The sequence below is a fragment of the Procambarus clarkii genome, chromosome 59, assembly GCF_040958095.1.
Source record: "Procambarus clarkii isolate CNS0578487 chromosome 59, FALCON_Pclarkii_2.0, whole genome shotgun sequence".
In the NCBI taxonomy this organism is placed as follows: Eukaryota; Metazoa; Arthropoda; class Malacostraca; order Decapoda; family Cambaridae; genus Procambarus; species Procambarus clarkii.
In genome coordinates this window covers 24824665-24848264 of record NC_091208.1, presented here as the reverse complement: position 1 = coordinate 24848264, position 23600 = coordinate 24824665, and the positions used below count along the sequence as shown (strand labels likewise).

General features: G+C 45.0%; 1 protein-coding gene across 5 annotated transcripts in view; it reads right to left on the bottom strand.

Moving 5' to 3' along the window:
- LOC123768229 (protein LZIC) overlaps window positions 1–23600 on the bottom strand; it is a 101585-nt gene that overhangs the window by 62763 nt on the left and 15222 nt on the right. For all 5 annotated transcript variants that reach the window (XM_045758688.2, XM_069307050.1, XM_045758691.2 and 2 more), the window contains one exon: window positions 2966–3101. In XM_045758688.2, coding sequence (XP_045614644.1) covers window positions 2966–3101 — 136 coding nt within the window. The remainder of the gene's footprint in view (window positions 1–2965; window positions 3102–23600) is intronic.

Genomic DNA, 23600 nt, shown 5'->3' with positions numbered 1-23600 from the left:
GTGGGCTCAAGGAATGTGGAATGACCTTCCCAACCATGTTAAAGACTGTACCTCTCTCAACCAGTTTAACCCTTAACGTGCTCGGGGTCTAATATCCTGCTATCCACACAGGCGCATGTCATTTTGAAAAAAAAAAAAATTTTTTTTTTTTGCTAATCTGTTAAGTTCTGTTCACTGATCACGGGAAAAATAAAAAAAAAATTCTATTGTACTTACTTTTGTTGCAATAGAGCCGAGAAGCTCGGTGATGACGTCACAATCTGCATGTTCGCTCATGCAGTACACGCCCGGAAGGTGTTGCGCGCGGTCCTCAAACAGCCAGAGTTGCCACAAATATATTTTCGCGCTATTTATTTACAATGTCTAAGCGCATTTTATCTAATTTTTTTTCACTAATTGTGTTTCAAATACTGTTTGAACATATTTTGTATCAATAATTGTTGCATATTTGAGTATACACAGGCGCACACAAATGTTTTCAATTACGGCAATATAATATGTCATTACAGTCTATTATATTATATGTTCTGCTTATATGTTTACATATTTACACACTCGCACACGCTATACACACTTTGAAGCACACTTAGAAGATTTCTAGACTGTGGTAGTCATTGAAGCAGTCGACAGCACATAATGGGATACCACACTTTTCACACCATGTTTGCACAAGCTTCCGTTTCTTGTCTCTACGTGTCGTTGTTTTACACACCAAGCAATCACGTTGGGCTATTGCACGCTTCACACCAGGTGGCAAATACTTAGACACTCACCAACTGCAATGTCGTTGTCAAACACAGGCATTTCCCTTCGTTGTGGCTTTACTGTACCAACCAATCCGGTTCTATTTTCTAGCAAGAACCGAGCTAGCAAGGGACTTGTATAGTAATTATCTGTGTATAAAATGTGTCCCTTGTTCATCCACGGAGCCATGATGGTCTTCACTACACTCCCCGAGAATCCATGTTCGTCGTTACCGGGAATGTCTACATCACTAGCCGAGTACAGAATCATGTGTAACACGTATCCTGTCTCACAATCACAAAGAACAAAAAATTTCAGGCCAAATCGGTTTCGTTTTGAGGGAATGTACTGTTTGAATGGAACACGTCCCTTGAAAAGTATGAGAGATTCATCAACCACCAGCTTCGGTGCTGGTACGTAAAAATCTCTGAATTTTCCAATAACATCGTTCATGTAGTGCCTCACTCGCCACAGTCTATCATCAGGTGTTCGGTCCTGAACACTTCCAAAATGTAGACACCTGAGGAGTATCTGAAACCTGTCTCGTGACATATATTTCCCGAATAAAGGTGTTGGTATTGTCTTGTCCTTGCTCCAATAGTCATTTATTGCATGTTTGTGACAGTGCTTCATCAACAAACAGAGTGCCAAAAACACATACATTTCCGCCACTGTGGTATTTTTCCAACGCTGCAGTCGTGAAAATTCTGTGATTTCCCTCTCAATCAGGTAAGCAGCATGCAGGTTCGTTTGGTGTACAATGTATTCCATGAGTGGTTCATCATAGAATGCTGTAAAATATTCCATCTCAGCCATGTCCTCACCTTGATTAGGGAAAAGGTTTGTAATCCCTACATCTTTATCGTCAAAGTGAGGAATATTAGGAATAAAATCGTCACCATCACTCCACTCAAGTACACCAGGCGTCCTGCGAGATGCAGAGGAAAGACGGCGAGGAAGCGATGCATACCGGCGACCAGGAGCTGAATACCGTCTGCGAGAAGCACGGCGGCTACGTGCACGTGAGGTGGGTGCACGTGAGGTGGGTGCACGTGAACACGAGGGTCTTGGTCCCTCATGTGGTGCCATGCGGTGGCGCTTGGCTGGGCGAGATGCTGCTGACGCGACAATTTCTCGCCCAGTTACACCACTGGTACCAGCCACAGGCTCAATAAAACTTTGATCTGAGTCACTAAACCCAGAAAAGGAGTCACCTCCCTCTGACTCGTCACCCTCAAACAGAAAATATCCACAGGAATTGTGAGGTCGTGGTAGAATTGGGGTAGAAAATGGGCGAGGAGGCATGGGAGAGTGTATAGGCCTCGCCATGGCATGGCGGTCATTCTCACTTTCACTGCTGCTGCTACTATCTCCCGACAACTGTGTATAATCCTCATCGTTGTCTGAATCGTCAAACACACTTTCTTCACCTTCAGAGAATAATTCGTGGGCTATTTGCTCTGGGGTGAGGGACTGAGTGGTGCGTGCCCGTGGGGCGTTTGACCATGCGCTCGCCATGGTGACTCTCGCTAAACTGAGGCCTCCCATGCCATCGGAGCGTGAGCTGGATTTTTTTTCAAAATGGCCGCTGTTTACTAGAGCCCCTGGGCAGCGTATGGGACCCCCAGCTACACCGCGGGCCATTCAAATCGTGCGCGGTACCCATACACTTCATATGAAGTGAAGCGCAGTTGACTGGTAAAACGATTTACACTTCATATGAAGTGATGCGCACTTTAAGGGTTAAGATAAAAACGAAGCTATACCTAATAAATTCCCTGTAACCTACCTTACCCTTCTATTGTCAACCAATGTCTGTTTTTTTTAAAGAGCGCTGTTTGTCGACATAATTGTATTTGTGCTGCTTTTTCAGCTATGTTTTCATTTCTTGTTTTCATTCTACTCTTTATGCTCAATTAGTATTAAGCTTGTCATTTAAGTTTTTCATGCCCGAAACGCTTTGCGTAATAGTGGCTTTAGGCATTGTATGTACTAGCTCTACCTATAAGTCAACCAATCTTTGTAAAAATTTCTTGTATGTATGTACCTTACCTAAATAAACATTTATTTATTATTTATTTATTTTAAGCCATATTATTCTTTACTTAAAAAGCTTAATCATATGTCAAGTTACCAAATTAGTACATTTTGTAACTTGACATATGATTAAGCAATGTATTGTACATAGTATGTTTTGTACAATTGAATATTAGGGTCTCACCAACTGCATTGCATTAAAGGAATCAACCAGTGTCATGTCACCACTAGTCATGCGTGAGAGCGAAGAATGAAATTCATTCAGTTGTTCAATGGTGTCTTTGTGGACTTCTTCATACTCCTCTGGATCTAATTCTCCTCTGTAAAGAAATGCAGAAGCAAGCATAAAGGTTACAATAAAGCCAGCATTGAATGTAATGAAACACCCTTTTCTGGGGTTAGCCCTGGAGGCTTCTTGAAGCTAACCGAACTGATGTGTACTTTATTAGTTTGGGGTCATCAGTTACTGGAGTTCTGAGCCTACCGGGGACTATGAGCCAGAACCTGGTCCTCTCAGAGAGGCACAGGGAGCGATAGCGTATGAGCACTTTACATTTAAAGTAAAGTCATATTCCACCATTGATCAGGGCAGTAGCCCAGAAAAATAGGCGAATTAAAACAAGTAACTAGCAGGTGAAATGAAACCTACAGCCCAAAAGAGCAAAGAAACTCCCTTTCAATAAAATAAACAAACCGAAACTAGCAACTCTGCAAGCAAATTAGTACAGTGGCACCTCGACTTACGATTGCCCCGACTTACTGATAATTCTGAGTTACAATGCAAATTTGATCGGAAAATGCGCCTCAACTTACAATAGTTTCGTCGACTAACGATATTTGTTGATACATATCTGCGTCGACTGAGCGCATGGTTCCCAGTCATGCGGATCAACCTGCCTCAGTTTACTATAACTTGCCCACTTAGTGACAATCACGCTTATAAGAAATTCAATTTTTTTTGTTATTTTTTGCTTTTTGAACATAAAACTGATTATTATATATCATGCCATGGGTCCCAAGAAAGTCAGTGGTAAGGTTCAAATGAAAACACATGTAAGGATGACCATAGCAGCAATAGTACAGAATATCCCTTCCTCAAAAATTAAGAAAATGTGTGCAGCATAGGAAGAACTGTAAACTTTTACTGAAATGACTCACCCAAATCAAGCTGCAGTAGGCTGTTGCTTTAACCTTTTCAATGACACTGTGATGCATCACTACAGACAAATGTTAAAATGAAGGGAAAAACAAGTGTCACTAGACAAATTTTTAGTGAGACAAACTAGCAGTGAACCACAACCAGGTCCTAGTGGCATGCAGGCAAAACATAGGAGAGAGTGTACCCCAGAGAAATCATCTCTGCCTGATGTTATATTGGAATGGGACTTCCCTTCCAAACTGCAACACTTCTCCTCCTCCCCGCGAGCAGCCGCGTCCAACAGCCTGGTTGATCAGTCCAGCAACCAGGAGGCCTGGTCGATGACCGGGCCACGGGGACGCTAAGCCCTGGAAGCACCTCAAGGTAACCTCAAGGTAAGGTAACCCCTCTCCTCACCATCTTCTATATGCCAACAGGAGTCATCATTAAAGGTAAGTAATAACTTGTACATACGTTTGTATTGAAGATTTGGGTAAATTAGGTATAAAATTTACTTTGAAGATAATTTTTGGGGGAGTCAGGAACGGCAGGAACGGATTAATTCATTTCCTGTATTTCTCATGGGAAAAATCGTTTCGACTTACGATATTTCGACTTACGATACGTCTCTGGGAATGGATTACCATCGTAAATCGAGGCCCCACTGTACTAGCATAATACAGTACAGTGGTACCTCGGTTTAAGAGTTTAATCCGTTCCTGGAGACAGCTTGTATTCTGAAGCTAATTTCCCCATAAGAAATAATGGGAAATGAATTAATCCGTTCCTGACTACCCCAAAAACCCCACATCAAACTAAATTTTATACCTAATTCATCTAAATAAACCTACAAAACTAAAGTTCAAGTTATTACTTACCTTGCTGTTGAATGCTGTAGGGGTATGGAAGATGGTGAGGAGGGTGGAGGAGGAGAGGTGTTATTGTTTGGAAGGGGAGTCCCCTTCCATTATCACATCAGGCGTTGAGGACCTTTCTGGTGTGCACTCCCTGGCACGTTTTATCTGAGTGCCACTAGGTCCTGGTTGTGGCTCACTGCTCGATTTTCTCACAACAAATCTGTCCATGGAAGCTTGTTTTTCCCTTCTTCGCAAGCTGTCTCTGTAGTAAGGCATCACATTGTCATTGAAAAGATTAAGGCAACGGCCTACTACAGCTTTCTCTGGGTGAATGTTTTCAATAAAAGTTTGAATCTCTTCCCACATCTGACACACCACCTTAATTTCTGCAGAAGGGACATTCGCTACTGCCTCATCCTCCTCCACTGGAGAATCATCAGCTGCGTCATCTTGCTGTTCCTTTTGAAGGGCTTGGAGTTCTTTGGTGGTCAGTTCTTCGTTGTGTTCTTCCACCAACTCCTCCACATCATCACCATCCAATTCCAAGCCCATTTGCCGGCCCAGAGTAATAATTTCCTCAACAATAGGTGCATCATTTAGAGGCTCAAACCCCTCAAAGTCTAGTTCTCTCACACATTCAGGCCACAATTTTCTCCAGCCAGAGATCAGGATTCTTTGAGTCACTTCTTGCCAGGCTTTGTCAATGAGTTTTAAAGCACTACAAATGTTAAAATGGTCTTTCCAGAACTCTTTGAGAGTGAGGTTTGTGGCTTCAGTCGTTTCAAAACATTTCCGGAAAAGTGCCCTTTCATACAGTTTCTTAAAATTCGCTATGATTTTCTGGTCCATAGGCTGAATTAGAGGAGTGGTGTTAGGAGGAAGGAACTTTATTGTGAGAAATTTACTGTATCTGTGCATCTATTCATCTTCCAATCCTGGAGGATGAGCAGGAGCATTGTCAAGGAGAAGCATGGCCTTGAGTGGCAAATTTTTCTCCTGCAGATATTTTTCTATGGTAGGGCACAGCACTTCATTCACCCACTCTGAAAAAATAAGCCTAGTCACCCATGCTTTTTTATTAGACTTCCACATCACACACATTTGGATTTTCTGCACTTTATACTGTTTGAAAACCCTTGGATTTTCAGAATGATACACTAGCAAGGGTTTAATTTTCAAATCGCCACTCGCATTCGAACACAGCATAAGCGTAAACCTATCTTTCATAGGCTTGTGTCCGGGCAAGGATTTTTCCTCCTTGGTAATGTATGTCCTTTTAGGCATTCTTTTCCAAAACAGTCCTGTTTCGTCACAATTAAACACTTGTTGTGGTAGGTATCCCTCAGCCTCTGCAAGCTCTTTAAATTCTTCAATAAATCGTCCAGCGGCTGGTTTGTCTGAGCTGGCTGCCTCCCCATGCCTTGCAACACTATGGATACCACTTCTTTTTCAAAATTTTTCAAACCAACCCCTGCTTGCCTTAAACTCTTTCATATCTGCATCACTCGTTGCAGGGGTATTCTTTAGAAGGTCTTCGTGCAATACCCTGGCTTTCTCACAAATGATGGCCTCCGAAACACTATTACCCCTGAATTCCTTGTCGCGTATCCAAATTAATAACTTTTCCACTTCTTCAAGTATTTGTGGTCTTTGTTTCGTGATTGCTCTTATGCCTTTTGCCACTTTAGTACTCATAATCTCATTTTTCTTCTTAAGTATAGTGCATATTGTTGATGTGGCTTTGTTGTACTGCCTACAAAGTTCAATAACACGTGTACCATTTTCATGCTTCCGAATGATCTCTTGTTCCTCCTCTATTGTCATCCTCACATCGGCTTTCTTGCCTTGATCCTTACCACTGGCTTTCTTGGGACCCATGGTGAAATATATAATAACAACTTTTATGGCCAAATGACCAAACATCCAACAAAACACTGAAAATCCGGGTGAAGAATTGACGTGGGCTAGTCACTGGGCTCAAGGCACTGGTAAACTGAGGGGCGGAGGAGCGACGATCGCCATACCACCACGCGCTAGGTCGGCCTGTACGCGTATCAACAAACTCGTGTTCCAAGGTAACCCTCGCCTTCCGAGGCACATTTTCTGAGGAAATCCGACTCGTATTCCGAAAAATTTGTATACAGGGACACTCATATTCCGAGGTATCACTGTAGTTTGTTAGTACGACTGCTAGTAAATAACGTACCCCCCCCTTTCCCCCGCAAAGGGAAGGAGGAACCGGCTCATTCACTGTCCACCCCTCCAAGACAAAGTCTGATGAGAACTGCAGACTACAGGGAGGGATGGTGTCAGGAAGCCTCCGGGGCTACCCCCAGAAAAAGGCGTTTTATTACATCAACGCTGGCTTTCTGAAGGAAGCCCTGTCAGCTCCATTAAGCTAACTATAGTACTTACACAGAAGGAAAAACATGGACTTACTCAGGAAGCAGCAGCACTGCATGTCTCAAAGCAAAGAAGAAACTGTCAACCTCAACAGATGCCATGAAACGACACAAGACCGGACAGGCTTTAGACAAACCAAGGAGTACGAGCTACGAGGATATGATCACCACATTTAAGATTCTCAAAGGAATTGAGAAGATAGAGAAAGACCGACTATGGGACCCCAGGGCCAAACGCACCAGGGAACACCAGTGGAATGAGAGCCCAAACGAGGCATAGAGACATGGGAAAGAAGTATAGCAGTGTCTGAGTAGTAGACAAGCGGAATGCATGAGGAAGCGATGTGGTGGAGGATGACACCATCCTCCACCACATCGGGAGGGGGGGGGGGGAAGAAAACCCTGCAAGAGGACAGCGGACCCAGGTGGAACAGAGCCGGCCGCTATGATTGGTGAAAACAAGCTGCGCAGTACCCTGCACCCCAGCCAGCGCAAAACTGCCCCTCACCATAAGGCGAACAAGGGAGACAGAACACCCTAGCACACAAAGGGAGGCCGAAAACCAAGCAGTAAACAGCCTGGCAGAGGCAGAACCCAAGGAACTTGGGGAAGGTAACCCCAAGCCCCAAGGGCAGTACTTACAGGGCACCTAGGGAAGGAAACCCTAGGAGCATGCAGCCCGAGTACTGGGGAGTCACTCCTGGCTCATGCACCACCTAGAAGACAGTCACCACACTCTAGGCACAGTGCTGAAACAACCACTGGAGTCGGAGCACACGACTGTTGCCTATAGCATCAGCCTCAGAACTGAAGGGTGGATAGCCGGGCGGGGGTCTGGGGCTAAACCGGACACAAAACCAGACACAAAACATGATCCACCTCTGGCCTGACCAACCAAGCATCAACCACCCATGGACCCCACTGGAATGCAGCAGTCTCATTCTTCGCCAGAAAAGAAGGAGACGGCTGCAAACGAACAAAACAATCACCACGACGAAAAGAGCAGAAACCCCTGCCCCAGAGGAGAGCATAAAGCTCCCCTACCCGACCCCCAGAGGCCAAAGCCAACAAGAAAAGTGCCTTGGAAAAACAATCCTGGACCGAAGGGGCCACAACGAAACGAGGAGACGAAAGGAAAGCGAGCACTCTGTCCAAAGACCAGGACAGGTCTTTGGACAGCCTGCTCAGGCGACGCATGAGCAGGCCGGAGGTGAAACAATGCACGAGACAGCTTGCGAAACGGCGCAGACGTAACATCGATACCGAAAGCAAGCTGAAGCGGCTCCGCCAGCGCCGCACGATACGAAGCGACAGTGTTAGGCATAAGATGACGGTCCTGAAACAACCACGAGAGGAAGGACAAGACCACCCGAACAGACAAGGAGCTAACACGACGAAGACGCAAAAAGAAACGGAAGGACCGCCAGGAAACTTCATACTGCCGCCGAGAAGAAGCCCTCAAGTGGGACACCAACAAGGAGGCCACCTGATCACCATAGAGATGATGATAGACTCGAGTCAAAAAACCCATACGCGAAGACTCGAGGAGAAGATCGAACCAGCCACGTGACGTACCGGCCCGATCTGCTGAAAGAGGCGGAGCCGCGGGAAAACCCTCGGGTTCGGACACCGAGCAACCAGCGCCTGAAACCAAGGCTAGGCCGGCCACCAAGGGGCCAGAAGGACAACTCTCCCCTGGTAAGTCTCTAAGCGAGTCAGAACCTGGAGCAACAGCCAAACTGGGGAAAAGAGGTACAGGAACCCCCACCTCAACCAGTCTAGCCGAAAGGCATCAACCCCGACGGCCTCGCGATCGGGGAAGGGCGCCGCATAAACGGGAAGACGCCGCATAAACGGGAAGACGCCGCGACCACGCCAACGCGAAGAGGTCCAATTCGGGGCGCCCGAACGTCTGGCAAAGCCAACGGAAGGACTCGTTGTCGACCGTCCACTCCGTGGAGAGGGGACTTCTATAGCTGAACCCCAGGGACGTGTACACTCATGGGGACCTAGCAGGGGGCGCCACCGAGGAGAACAGTGGAAGGGCAAAAACAAACTGAATAAAATGACAGAACCCCCCACCAGGCAAAAACAAAAAGAAAAACAAAACCCCGCAAGAGGACAGCGAACCCCGAGGAAAAGAGCCGGCCGCGATGTCGGGAATTACAAGCTGAGCAGCACCTTGCGCCCCTACCAGTGCAAACTGCCTCTTACCTGCCGGTAACAAGGGAGAACAGAACACCCAAGAGCCCAACAGGCGGCCGAAAAACCGAAAGGTAAAACGGACCAGCAGAGGCAGACCCCGAGGAGCCTGTGGAAGATGGCCCCAAGCCCCAAGGGCAGTACTTACAGGGCACCTAGGGAAGGCAGCCCTAGGCGCATGCAGCCCGAGTACTGAAGATAACTCCTGGCTCTCGCACCCACAAAACCAACACCACACGCAAAGCACAGTGCAGTAGCGACACCGGAGCCAGAGCACACGACCATCGCCTATAGCATCAGCCTCAAGAACTGAGGTGTGGGTAGCCGGCGTGGATGGTCTGGGGCTCCCCCTTCCCCCTCCCGGGGAGGGGGGAGCTGCGCAGACAGCAGTGCGGCGGTGTGTGACGTCACACTAGTTTGCTTGTTTTCGGTTGGGGAGTTCTATCCACTAGTTCGGCTTTTGGTAGCAATTTTACCCAGAATAGGGGTTTGTTTTGAGGCGCTTACCTTTCTGGGTGCCTGTTCCAGTCGATGGCAGACATAGAATGCTTCCAACCACACAGAGGCTTCTATAGGTCATTGCTCCCCTTGCCTCTCTGAGGGGGTCCGGTTCTGGCCGTGGTCCCCGGTAGGCCTAAGAACTCCATACACATGACTGATGCCAAAGTCTGACATTAGCATATCAGCCTGGGATAGCTCCGGGGAGCCGACGGGGCTCCCCCCCAGAAAAGGATTGGCGCAAAGACAGCAAAGGGATTACATACTGTTGCTGAGATGAAGACCGCAGGTGAGACACCATTAATGAAGCCACCTGATCACCATACAAGTGGCGATACACCCACATCAGAAAAACCAGATGCGAATATCGGAAGAGTAAGCCGAACCAGTGAGGTCCCTCACCGGCCCAACCTGCTGAAAGAGGCAGAGCTGCAGAAAGATACCTGTGTTCGGACACTGAGCAAGCAGTGCCTGAAATCAAGGCTGGGCCGGCCATCATAGGGCCAGGAGAAGCCCTCACCTCGATAAGATTCGAGCCGAGCCAGAACCCGGAGCAACAGCTGGACTGGGAAATAAAGGTACAGGAACCTTTATTCGAAGTGGGAGCCCCCCACCTCAACCAGTCCTGCCGAAAAACGTCCACCGCGATGGTGGACGTTCCCCACTTGCAGTCAGAGAACATAGCCATGCATAATGAAAGATGCTGAGACCACACCGATGCAAAGAGATACACTTCTGGGCGCCCGTACGTCCGACTAAGCCAAAGGAAGGAAATGGTGTCAACTGTCCACTCCGTGGAAAGGGAAATAAAGCACGACAGGCCATCTGCCAGGACGTTGGACACTCCCTGAATATTAATGCCATGGAGAGCTAAACACTGAGAACTCAGCAAAAGATCTACTCAAAGCAACCAGCCCCACCAATCACAAACGAACACACAAGAAAAACAAAACAACCCCCCCCCTCGAAGATACACACACAAACTAATTGCCAGAAAGAATTGTCAGCCGCCACGAGTGTAGGCTGTGCCGGCCGCAGTGCACAAACCCCAGCAAAACCTCCCTACCCGGGGCAAGACGGAAAGCCCCAAGACCCCTGACTTCCTCCAAGGGCGAGAACAATGCCAAGCGACGAAGCCCTCAAATGGGAGTAAGACCTGAACATCCCAGGAAAGATAACCCTGAAACGCAAGGAAAGTACTTACGGAGAAGGCACCCCAAATGCATGCAGCTCCACGTAACAGAAACACCTGGCCACCTCACATACACTGCTGCGACAGTCACACAGGACAAAATCCTTGACAGATACAGAGGCCAAAGGTGACATCTGACCACCAAGCACATCAGTTGAGAACTGAGGGGATGAACCAACTCCCCCCACCCCTTTTAAGGGGGTGGGGAGGAGCTAATGAGTGGTTAGGCTATGGGGATGATATTTTACTTGTTTTTCTTCATTTTTTTTGGGGGGGGGAGTTATTTTGCTTGGTTTGGATGTACGTTGCAATTTTAACAGCTTGTGGCTTGCTTTGTTTCGCCTATCTTTCTGGGTGCCTTCCCCGGTCGATGGCAAGTACTGTATGACATACAGTACTCTAAATGTAGAGCTCATAGGCAATTGCTCCCTGCGCCTCTCTGAGGGGACCAGGGTCTGGCTTATGGTTCCCAGTAGGCACAAGAATTTCTGTGACTGATGACCCCCAAACTAATATTGCACATGTCAGTTTGGGTAACTTCAGGGAGCCGATTAGGCTCTCCAAAGAAAGAGCAGCCCAGTAGAAATTAGTATATAAATTTAATACACAAATGCAGACAGCATTACAAATAAAGGGTTGCAAATACCGGTGGCAGAATTGCATCCTTACATCATCACAGTACTGGAGACAAAACTAAGGAACATAATAGAAGATGCAATATTACCAAAAGGATAATAGGTAGTAAGAAAAAAAGGATAAACAGGGAGGGAGGGATGGAGGAGGCATAGCCCTATTGAGACAACAACATTGTTGCTTTGAGGAGACAGAAATTCTGGAGATAATCAACCAGAAGTCATTTTGAATGTATGTACTGTAATGTACTTTTACCTGAAAAAACATTTATTTATTTATTATATTTATTAGAAGGATTTTATACTAGGTATGATAACAGTGAGGACCATGAAGATTGTGGTAAGTGTTATTTACAACCCCTCCACTAACTACAGGAAGGTTAACTTTTAAACTGCACAACACGTCATATGACGTATTGAGTAACTTACGCAAAAGTGCGCAACGCTTCATATGACATGATGGAGTACCACGCAAGATTTGAATGGCCAGCGGGGTAGGGGGGCCCCCCCATACGCTGCCCAGGGGCTATAGTAAACAGCCGCCATTTTGAAAAAAAATCCAACTCCGCCACCAAAGCGTGGGAGGCCTCAGTTACCCAGCAGTCACCACGGCGAGCGCACGACCAAAAGCCTCCCAGGCATGCACCACACAATCACCTACTCAAGAGCAAATAACTAGTGCATTATTTTCTGATGGTGAGGAAAGTGATATTGATGACTAACATTGATAAGGTACTACACACAATTGACCGATGAAAGTAGCACAGAGTGAATTTGAGATACAGCCTGCTCCCATGGCGAGGCCTACACGCTCACCAGTGCCGCCTCGCCCAGTGTCTACTCCAATTCGCCCACGACCACACATTCTTGTACTTATTTAGAGTATGAGGATATTTTGGGCAACGAGTCAGAGGAAGGTGACTCTTTTTCTGATTTTAGTGAAGTGGATTCAGAGCATAGCTTCAGAGCTATTTTACAGCATTTTATGATGAGCTGCTCATGGAATATATTGTACACCAAACAAACATTCATGCAGCTCATCTCATTGAAGAGAGATAACAGAATTTTCACTGATTACTGCAGTTGGAAAAACACTACTGTAGGTGAAATGTATGTATTTTTGGCACTATGTATGTTGATGAAAGGTTGTGTAAAACACGTTATCTCAGAGTACTGAAGCAAATACCAGACTGTTCCAACACCTTTGTTTGGGAAATATATGTCTCAAGACAGGTTTCAGATACTCCTCAGGTGTCTTCATTTTGCAAGTACAGTGGTACCTCGGAATGCGAGTAATTACCTAAGTGTAATTACCTAAGTGTAGTTACAGGATGAGAGCTACGCTCGTGGTGTCCCGTCTTCCCAGCACTCTTTGTCATATAACGCTTTGAAACTACTGACGGTCTTGGCCTCCACCACCTTCTCACTTAACTTGTTCCAACCGTCTACCACTCTATTTGCGAAGGTGAATTTTCTTATATTTCTTCGGCATCTGTGTTTAGCTAGTTTAAATCTATGACCTCTTGTTCTTGAAGTGCCAGGTCTCAGGAAATCTTCCCTGTCGATTTTATCAATTCCTGTTACTATTTTGTATGTAGTGATCATATCACCTCTTTTTCTTCTGTCTTCTAGTTTTGGCATGTTTAATGCTTCCAACCTCTCCTCGTAGCTCTTGCCCTTCAGTTCTGGGAGCCACTTCGTAGCATGTCTTTGCACCTTTTCCAGTTTGTTGATGTGCTTCTTAAGATATGGGCACCACACAACAACTGCATATTCTAGCTTTGGCCTAATGCCTAATGTAATATTAAACTTTCTGGTAGTACAGTTGAGGCATCACGAGCGGCAATTGTTTGTATCTTCTCTGCCAGACGTAAGACTATTATTGTTTCTCAAAGAGCATTTAAAGACTGAGCTGGGGGTTGATTATTAAATAATAACAGGCACCAACTTTGCTTACTAATACTTTCTAATCATTTGTAAAGTAACAATACGTTGCATAGGGGAAGATCTTTAATGTGCTTAGCTGCACGATCAATTAGGCTCCTTCCGGCACCACGACATGAGGGAGGCTAGCTGGTCGCTAGGAGCTTTCTTCTCTGGCTGGCGTTCGTGCGGACGAGACCTACTCTGTGGCTGCACCCCTACTCTTCTCCCTTCTCCTCTTACTTATTTCCCTTACCTGAAGTTCCTGTACCCTTAAGTTAAGTACGGGGCATTATTAAGTGTACCTACTCTGGTAGTAACGATTGGTGAGACCTGGGGGTAGTATTTGCCAGTGTTTTGGGTACCCCTAAGTGTTGTGTTTTGTATTAGGGTCCCACGTGGTTTCCCTACCCTAAGCTGCATCCAGCTTCAGTGCTTATCCAGTAGTACTTTACCCTAGCTTGTTCTTAGTGTAAACCTTGTATCCTGCCTACGTGGACCAAGGCTTTTAACGTAAGATAGTGTGGTAAAGTTATTATTATTTTTGTTATTGGTGTGAGTGTATATGGGGGGTTGTTAAGGGGTTAATAAATAAGTACATGAATTACAGAGTATCCCTTCTTCCTGTGTGGGAGCGCATTGATCAACCCTTAGACTAACATATATGGTCTAGTAGCAAGTTATTACTACTGTGGATAGTTTATTTTGGGGGCCGGGCCTTTTAGCTCTCCCATATTTGATACTCTGTCTTCTAACTACCCTTACCCCTTAATAGTACCAGTACCCCATAGAAGCCCCACACACCATTATTTATAACAAGTGGTTGGCCAGTCCGGGAGGAACATTATAAGTGTAAAAAAATAGATTCTTGAGTGCCAAAATTAAAATTTTTTGTTTTCCGCAGAACGGTTGTGTGCTAGCCTAGGGTCCAGCTCATCTAGCAAAGGACATTCTTGCACTGACTGGACACCCAGCTGGATCCCTTCACGATTAAGGTTAGTGTGGCCTTGTGTTAGGGGCCGTGCAAATTTTTGTTTTTTTCCAATTTTTATTTTTTAATTTTTTCTTTGGCTGGGAGCTAAAATTATTAGTGATGTCTTCTGAAATGCAGAGACTGGCAAGCGAGCCTTCAGTGGTAGAGATAAAGAAACTTAAAAAGTCTAATTTAGTATTGTTAGGCAAGGAATTTGGCCTAGAATTAAATGACGCGGATAAAAAGTGGACTTTGGTGAATGAAATATTACAACATTGTATTGATGAAGAACTATTGGCAAGTGATACACCTTTATGCCAGCCTAGCCAAGCAGAAAGTGCAGCTCATAAGGATAGAGAATTAGCTCTAGAGTTAGCAAGAATAAAATTAGAGGAGCAAAGACTCAAAACCGAGGAGGCTAGAATTAGAGCGAATGCCACTGGACCTCCACCTGCCGGGGATTCAAACCCCAGGCATTATGAGAAAAAGCATAATTTGCCTGAATTTTCCGAGTCTGACCCTGAAAGGTTTTTCAACCATTTTCAGAGATTGGCCACGTCCATGAACTGGCCAAAGGAAGAGTGGGTGAAAATCCTACAGGGAAGACTTAGGGGTAAAGCACAAGATATTTTTATAAACATGCCTGACGACGAGTGTTTTGAATATGATAAAGTCAGGGAATGTATTTTGCGGGCATATGAAATTACTCCTGAAGCTCACCGCCAAGTTTATCGCAACCTTAGGCCTACTCACAACCAACCGCTCACTGAATTTGTGAATGATCAAATTCGATTGTTTGATAGATGAATTCGCTCGGCGAAAGCCGAAACATACGAGGTTCTCAGGAACTTAATTTTAATGGAGCATTTTATAGATATTATGCCAGAGAATGTTTCACAGTACATTAGAGGAAGGGTAGAGGTAAATTCTAAAATAGGGGATTTGGCCAAGTTGGCAGAAAACTACCAATTGGCGGGCAAAAGGCCCAATAAAAATAATTATACCCCACAGAGTAGCAAAACTTATACCCACAGCCAGTCCAGACCAGCTCATTCTAACCCTTTAACTAATGCACCTTCTGTTTCAGACATAACTAACCCTGTTAAAGTGTCTAGCCCCACGGCACCTAAGGGTGAACCGAAGGGTAATTCTGTTAGTAATGTCTCTTCTCCCCGACGTTTTTGTGGTCACTGTAATCGTTCCAACCACAATATTAGCCGTTGTTGGCAACTGTACCCGGAAAAAAGACCCAATGCTCTAGTTGTGACACAGGGCTTGAGGCCTTCAGAAGGGTTAGGGAGTAAGACCTCCAACCCACAGTGGTTGGACTTGCTTACCCCATTCTTATCGAAAGGGAGACTACTTTTGTCTGAGGGTTCTTCCTGGAAGGACGTGGTGATCTTCCGAGACACCGGTGCCATCCAGACTTTAATTTTAGAGAGTGCGTTGCAAGGTGCCAACACTCTCGACACTGGAGAGGTGGTACTGGTCGAGGGTGTCACTAGTGATACTCGAGCAGTACCCCTCCATAAGGTTACCCTGGAATCTGATTTCCACAAGGGTGTTTGTACAGTCGGAGTCACTTCATACCTACCTTTCCCTAATGTTGATGTAATAGTTGGTAATGATTTAGCAGGGGATAAGGTAGGGGACTCCAGACTGCCTATTATGTTGCCTACCCCTAAGGTTTGCCTGGATCCACCCGCCGCAGAGGATAATGTTGTGTACCCTGCGTGCGCGGTGACCAGGTCTATGGGACTTAAATGTAAGGGCAGCCCTGTGCTTGCCAAGGTGGTAAATCCCGAGGTCACGAGGAGCTTTCCGAGTGGTGAAAACCAAGTGGACCTCGCGGACACATTCATGGCCCGACTCGATGACGTGGCCGAGGACATTGTGGAAAGCCTGCCACCGCCATCTACCGAGAGTAGTGGGGAGGTGGAGGAGAACACTGTTGAGCCTCGGCCAATAGCATCTGACCAAGGCCTAGATGCCTCCTTGAGTGAGTTACAGAAAGCTGACCCCACTCTTGCAGATTGTCATGAGACAGCTGTCTCTATGGAGGAAATTGTAGACGCAGCAACTGGGTACTACTACAATGATCGGATTTTGATGAGAAAATGGAGACCACAGAGTGCTCCCTTGTCAAATGAGTGGCAGGTAGTCCACCAGGTTATGTTGCCGACCTGCTATAGAGAAAGAGTTTTGGCAGCTGCTCATGATGATCCTATGGGGGGACATCAAGGTATTAATATTACGTATCACAAAATTTTAAAGTATTTTTTCTGGCCCAAGCTGAAAAGCGATGTGGCAAAATTTTGTAATGCGTGTATTGTTTGTCAACTGGTTGGGAAACCAAACCAGACTCCACCTAAAGCTCGTCTAAAGCCTATTGTCGTGCCAGAGGAACCATTTTCTCATGTGGTAATGGACTGTGTTGGACCATTACCTAGAACTAAGTCTGGTAATATTTACCTAATCACAATGATGTGTATCACTACTCGTTACCCAGAGGCTTTTGCTGTAAGGAACATCCGAGCAAAAACTGTTGTTGCTCGTATGTTGCAATTTTTTTCCACTTTTGGACTGCCTCGGGTCGTGCAAACTGACAATGGTACTAATTTTAAGTCTGATATTTTTGAGCAATTTTGTAAGGAACATGGAATAACTCATTAGGTTTCCAGCCCATACCATCCACAGAGTCAGGGGGTAATTGAACGTTTCCATCTAACTCTGAAGCAGATGTTGAAGACATCGTGCGAGAGTTCCCACACCTTCTGGGATGAGAATTTACCGTATGTTTTGTTTGCGGCTAGAGGGGGATTACAAAGTTCACTGGGTTGTTCTCCTTTTGAGTTAGTCTTTGGCCATAAGGTTCGTGGACCCTTGCAAATGTTACAGGAGAATCTGTTAGGGAACGTAACGTTAACCGAAGGTTCGGCTTTCTTTGCGCAACACCACCAGAGACTCAAGGACTGCAAGGCGGCTACATTAAAGTACAGTGGTACCTCGGAATGCGATTGTCCCTGTATGCGAGGTTTTCGGAAGGCGAGGTGTATTTACTCCAAAAATTTGTCTCGGAAGGCGATGGTTACTTCGGGAGGCGAGTTTGGACGCGAGTTTGTTGATACGTGTACAGCCGACCTAGCGCGTTCGTCGCCCCTCCGCCCCGCCGCCCCTCAGTTTATTATTGTCTCGCGCTCAGTGACTACCCCCACATCAATTCTTCTCGCGGATTTTCAGTGTTTTGTTGGATTTTTGGTGATTTGTCTATACAATTTGTTATTATATATCTCACCATGGGTCCCAAGAAAGCCAGTGGTAAGGATAAAGGCCAGAAAGCTCATGTGAGGATGACAATAGAGGAGAAACAAGAGATCATTCGGAAGCATGAGAACGGTACACGTGTTGTTGAACTTTGTAGGCAGTACAACAAAGCCACATCAACAATATGCACTATACTTAAGAAGAAAAATAAGATTATGGGTGCTAAAGTGGCAAAAGGAGTAAGAACATTAACGGCACAAAGACCACAAATACTTGAAGAAGTGGAAAAGTTGTTATTAATTTGGATACACGACAAGGAGTTGAGGGGTGATAGTGTTTCGGAGGCCATTATTTGTGAGAAAGCCAGGGTGTTGCACGAAGACCTTCTAAAGAATACCCCTGCAATGAGTGATGCAGATAAGAAAGAGTTTAAGGCAAGCAGGGGCTGGTTTGAAAAATTTAGAAAGAGAAGTGGTATCCATAGTGTTACAAGGCATGGGGTTATGTGATGTGATTATGGAAGGGGACTCCCCTTCCAAACAGTAACTCCTCTCCTCCTCCCCCCTCCTCACCATCTTCCATACGCCTACAGCACTCGACAGCAAGGTAAGTAATAACTGGAACACAGTTTTGTAGGTTTATTTAGATGAATTAGGTAAATTAGGTATAAAAATTTAGTTTGATGTGGGGTTTTTGGGGTAGTCAGGAACGGATTAATTCATTTCCCTTTATTTCTTATGGGGAAATTAACTTCGGAATGCGAGTTTTCGGAACGCGAGGCGTCTCCAGGAACGGATTAAACTCTTATTCTGAGGTATGCCTGTATCTTGGCAAGGCCCAAGAAAAGATGAAAGAACGTAACGATGCTAAATCTAAGTTACGGGTATTTCAGCCTGGCGACCCTGTCCTGGTATTAAAGCCTCGACTAGGGAACACTATGTCCCACAAGTACGAAGGCCCCTACATTGTGACAGAAAAGACTGGGGACCTCACGTACAAAGTGAGGCACTCTGACAAACGTAACCAGGTAATGCTCATACATGTAAATCGACTGAAGAAGTTCCAGGGCCCCAGGCCCATTGCACTAACCAATGTTTCCATTTCCAGTGAGAGAGGGGATGATTGTTCTGGGGACCCAACTAATCTCATTTTCAATAATTCTAGTTCTGTGAATGCTGTGGAGGGACTGTCCCATTTGCAGATGGCCCAACGTGAAGAGGTGCAGTCGTTGGTTGATGAATTCTCCAGTCTGTTCGGGGAGGTCCCGACCCAGACTGATGCCATTTGCCATGATGTCGAGTTGACGGACTGACGGACTACACTCCCATTCGCCTTCAACCCTATCGGATGAGTCCAGAAAAGAAGGCCATCGTACGGAAGGAGGTCGACTTCTTGCTCCAGCACGGCCTCATCCGGCCGAGCCAGGGCTCTTGGTGCTCGCCCTGCCTTTTGGTCCCCAAACCAGACGGCTCCTGGCGATTATGCACCGACTATCGGCAGCTCAACAAGGTGACCATTGTGGATGCCTATCCGCTGCCCCTCCTCGAGGACTGCATCGACGAGCTGGGAAATGCCAAGTACGTTTCGAAATTCGACCTCTCGAGGGGGTATTATCAAATCCCACTCACTGAACGTGCTAAACAGCTAACTGCGTTCGTGACACCAGAGGGTGTTTTTGAGTATCAAGTGTTACCATTCGGCTTGCGTAATGCCCCTGCCACGTTCCAGAGACTCATGAACTCTCTGCTCGCTAAGGTGCCAAATTGTCGGGTGTATTTAGATGATATCGTGCTCTTTGACAGTAATTGGGCTGACCACATAGCTAGGTTATGCCAGTTCTTCGCAATCTTGAAAGAGGCAAATCTTACCTTAAATGCTAAAAAGTGTCATTTTGGCCAAGGCACAGTGACGTACCTCGGTTATGAAGTGGGCCAAGGAAAAGTGTTACCTCGGCAAGATAAAATCAGTGCCATTCTGGAGTATCCAGTGCTAAAGTCTAAAAAGGACGTTCAAAGATTTATCGGTAGGTGTGCGTACTATCGACGCTTTTGTCAGAACTTTTCCAGTGTTGCCACTCCTCTCACAGACTTGTTGCGGAAAACCGTTAAATTTAAGTGGTCATCAGACGGTGCAGAGGCATTTAAAAATTTGAAATTGATCTTAGCTTCCGCCCCAGTGCTTGCTAGTCCAAGGTTCGACCGACCGTTTAAAATTCATGTTGACGCGTCTGACTCGGGTGCTGGTGCAGTGTTGTTGCAAACAGGGGATGATCAGGTGGAACACCCAGTATATTATTACTCTGTGAAATTCGACAAGGCGCAACGCAATTATTCAGTGGTAGAAAAAGAGGTGTTGGCGCTAGTGTTAACATGTAAAAAGTTTGAAGTTTACCTCACAGGTAATATAGTGGAAGTGTACACGGACCATAACCCACTAGTCTTCCTGACTCAGATGAAGGGTAAGAATAAACGCATCCTCAGGTGGGCGTTGTACCTACAGGACTTCAATCTTTCCATTACCCACCTACCGGGCAGACTCAACGTGATAGCCGACGCTCTGTCCCAGTTGCCTGAATAACATTCATCTGAGCCACAGAAAGCCATTTACCAACTGTCATGCTTTAGTTATTTTTTTTTAGGTTCTCCTGTGACATTAAATATTCCGTGTCCAATTTCTTTACTTCCCTGTTCTTTTATTTTTTGTGTGTTTTTTTCTTTCAGAGAACTCCTTTGTATTTTTTTTTTTGCAGAGAAATTGTTTTTGATTGATTTTTTGTTTTTGTCATATGTTTTTTCTTTTTATTCTCTGTATACTCTTACAAAAAAATATGACTACTATTCTAGTAGTCACATTTTTTTTTCTCTGAAGGGGGGAGGAGTGTTACGACCCTGGGTTCTCCAGTGGAAACCAGAGGTCAAAATTGAGCTATTAAACTTTCTGGTAGTACAGTTGAGGCATCACGAGCGGCAATTGTTTGTATCTTCCCTGCCAGACGTAAGACTATTATTGTTTCTCAAAGAGCATTTAAAGACTGAGCTGGGGGTTGATTATTAAATAATAACAGGCACCAACTTTGCTTACTAATACTTTCTAATCATTTGTAAAGTAACAATACGTTGCATAGGGGAAGATCTTTAATGTGCTTAGCTGCACGATCAATTAGGCTCCTTCCGGCACCACGACATGAGGGAGGCTAGCTGGTCGCTAGGAGCTTTCTTCTCTGGCTGGCGTTCGTGCGGACGAGACCTACTCTGTGGCTGCACCCCTACTCTTCTCCCTTCTCCTCTTACTTATTTCCCTTACCTGAAGTTCCTGTACCCTTAAGTTAAGTACGGGGCATTATTAAGTGTACCTTATCTGGTAGTAACGATTGGTGAGACCTGGGGGTAGTATTTGCCAGTGTTTTGGGTACCCCTAAGTGTTGTGTTTTGTATTAGGGTCCCACGTGGTTTCCCTACCCTAAGCTGCATCCAGCTTCAGTGCTTATCCAGTAGTACTTTACCCTAGCTTGTTCTTAGTGTAAACCTTGTATCCTGCCTACGTGGACCAAGGCTTTTAACGTAAGATAGTGTGGTAAAGTTATTATTATTTTTGTTATTGGTGTGAGTGTATATGGGGGGTTGTTAAGGGGTTAATAAATAAGTACATGAATTACAGAGTATCCCTTCTTCCTGTGTGGGAGCGCATTGATCAACCCTTAGACTAACATATATGGTCTAGTAGCAAGTTATTACTACTGTGGATAGTTTATTTTGGGGGCCGGGCCTTTTAGCTCTCCCATATTTGATACTCTGTCTTCTAACTACCCTTACCCCTTAATAGTACCAGTACCCCATAGAAGCCCCACACACCATTATTTATAACAGAAAGTCATGAACAAAAGTCATGAACAATTTCTTTAGTATATCGCCATCCATGTATTTAAATGCAATTCTGAAGTTAGAAAGCATCGCATAGGCTCCTTGCACAATATTCTTTATGTGGTCCTCAGGTGATAGTTTTCTATCTAGAACCACCCCTAGATCTCTTTCTTTATCAGAATTCTTTAAAGATTTCTCACATAATATATAGGTTGTATGGGGTCTATGTTCTCCTATTCCACATTCCATAACATGACATTTATTAACATTAAATTCCATTTGCCAGGTGGTGCTCCATATACTTATTTTGTCCAGGTCTTCTTGAAGGGCATGACAATCATCTAAATTTCTTATCCTTCCTATTATCTTAGCATCATCAGCAAACATGTTCATATAATTCTGTATACCAACTGGTAGATCATTTATGTAGACAATAAACATCACTGGTGCAAGAACTGAACCCTGTGGTACTCCACTTGTGACATTTCTCCATTCCGATACATTGCCTCTGATTACTGCCCTCATTTTTCTATCAGTCAGAAAATTTTTCATCCATGATAGAAGCTTACCTGTCACCCCTCCAATATTTTCCAGTTTCCAGAACAACCTCTTATGTGGAACTCTGTCGAAAGCTTTTTTTAGGTCCAGATAGATGCAGTCAACCCAACCATCTCTTTCCTGTAATATCTCTGTGGCTCGATCATAGAAACTGAGTAAATTCGATACACAGGATCTTCCAGATCGAAAACCATACTGTCTGTCTGATATTATATCATTTCTCTCCAGGTGTTCTACCCATTTAGTTTTGATTAGCTTTTCCAATACTTTCACTATTACACTTGTCAATGATACAGGTCTATAATTGAGGGGGTCTTCCCTGCTGCCACTTTTGTAGATTGGAACTATGTTAGCCTGTTTCCACACGTCTGCTACGATTCCTGTACACAGGGATGCCTGAAAGATCAGGTGAAGTGGAATGCTGAGCTCAGATGCACATTCTCTCAGAACCCATGGTGAAACGCCATCTGGGCCAGCTGCTTTGTTCTTCCCGAGCTCCTTTAGCATATTTTCCACTTCATCTCTAGACACCTCTATCCGCTCTATGTTGTTCTCTGGAATTCTTATTGTGTCTGGTTCTCTGAAGATTTCATTTTGTTCAAACACACTTTGGAACTTTTCATTTAATGTTTCACACATTTCCTTTTCATTTTCCGTGAATCTGTTTCCCATTTTCAACCTCTGGATATTATCCTTTACCTGCAATTTGTTGTTTATGAATTTGAAGAATAGGCCCGGTTCTGTTTTACATTTATCTGCTATCCCTTTTTCAAAATTTCTTTCTGCCTCTCTCCTTACTGCTGTATAGTTGTTTCTCACATCTTTGTATCGCTGGTATGTTTGGGGGTTTGGCCTCTTCCTATACTGATTCCATTTTTGTGTCTTTTGGTCTCTTGCCCTCTCACAATTTCTGTCGAACCAATCCTGTTTTCTGGCCCTGCATCTCTGTTTTGGTATGAATGTTTGTGTGCCTTCCTCGTATAGTTTTAAAAATTTGGCATACATTTCATTTACTTCCCTACCTAGCAACAATTCTGTCCAATTACACTCATTAAAAAAATTTCGAAGTTCCCCATAGTTGCCTCTCCTTAAATCGAGTTTATCAACTGTTTCAATGTCCCCATTTTCTTCTAGATGATATCTTAAAGCATATTTAATGTCTAACAGGACGTGATCACTCTTTCCCAAGGGAGTGTCCCTGTATGGGAGTTTTTCGGAAGACGAGCAGGATTTACTCCAAAAATATGTCTCGGAAGGCGAGGGTTACCTCGGGACGCGAGTTTGTTGATACGCGTACAGGCCGACCTAGCGCGTAGTGGT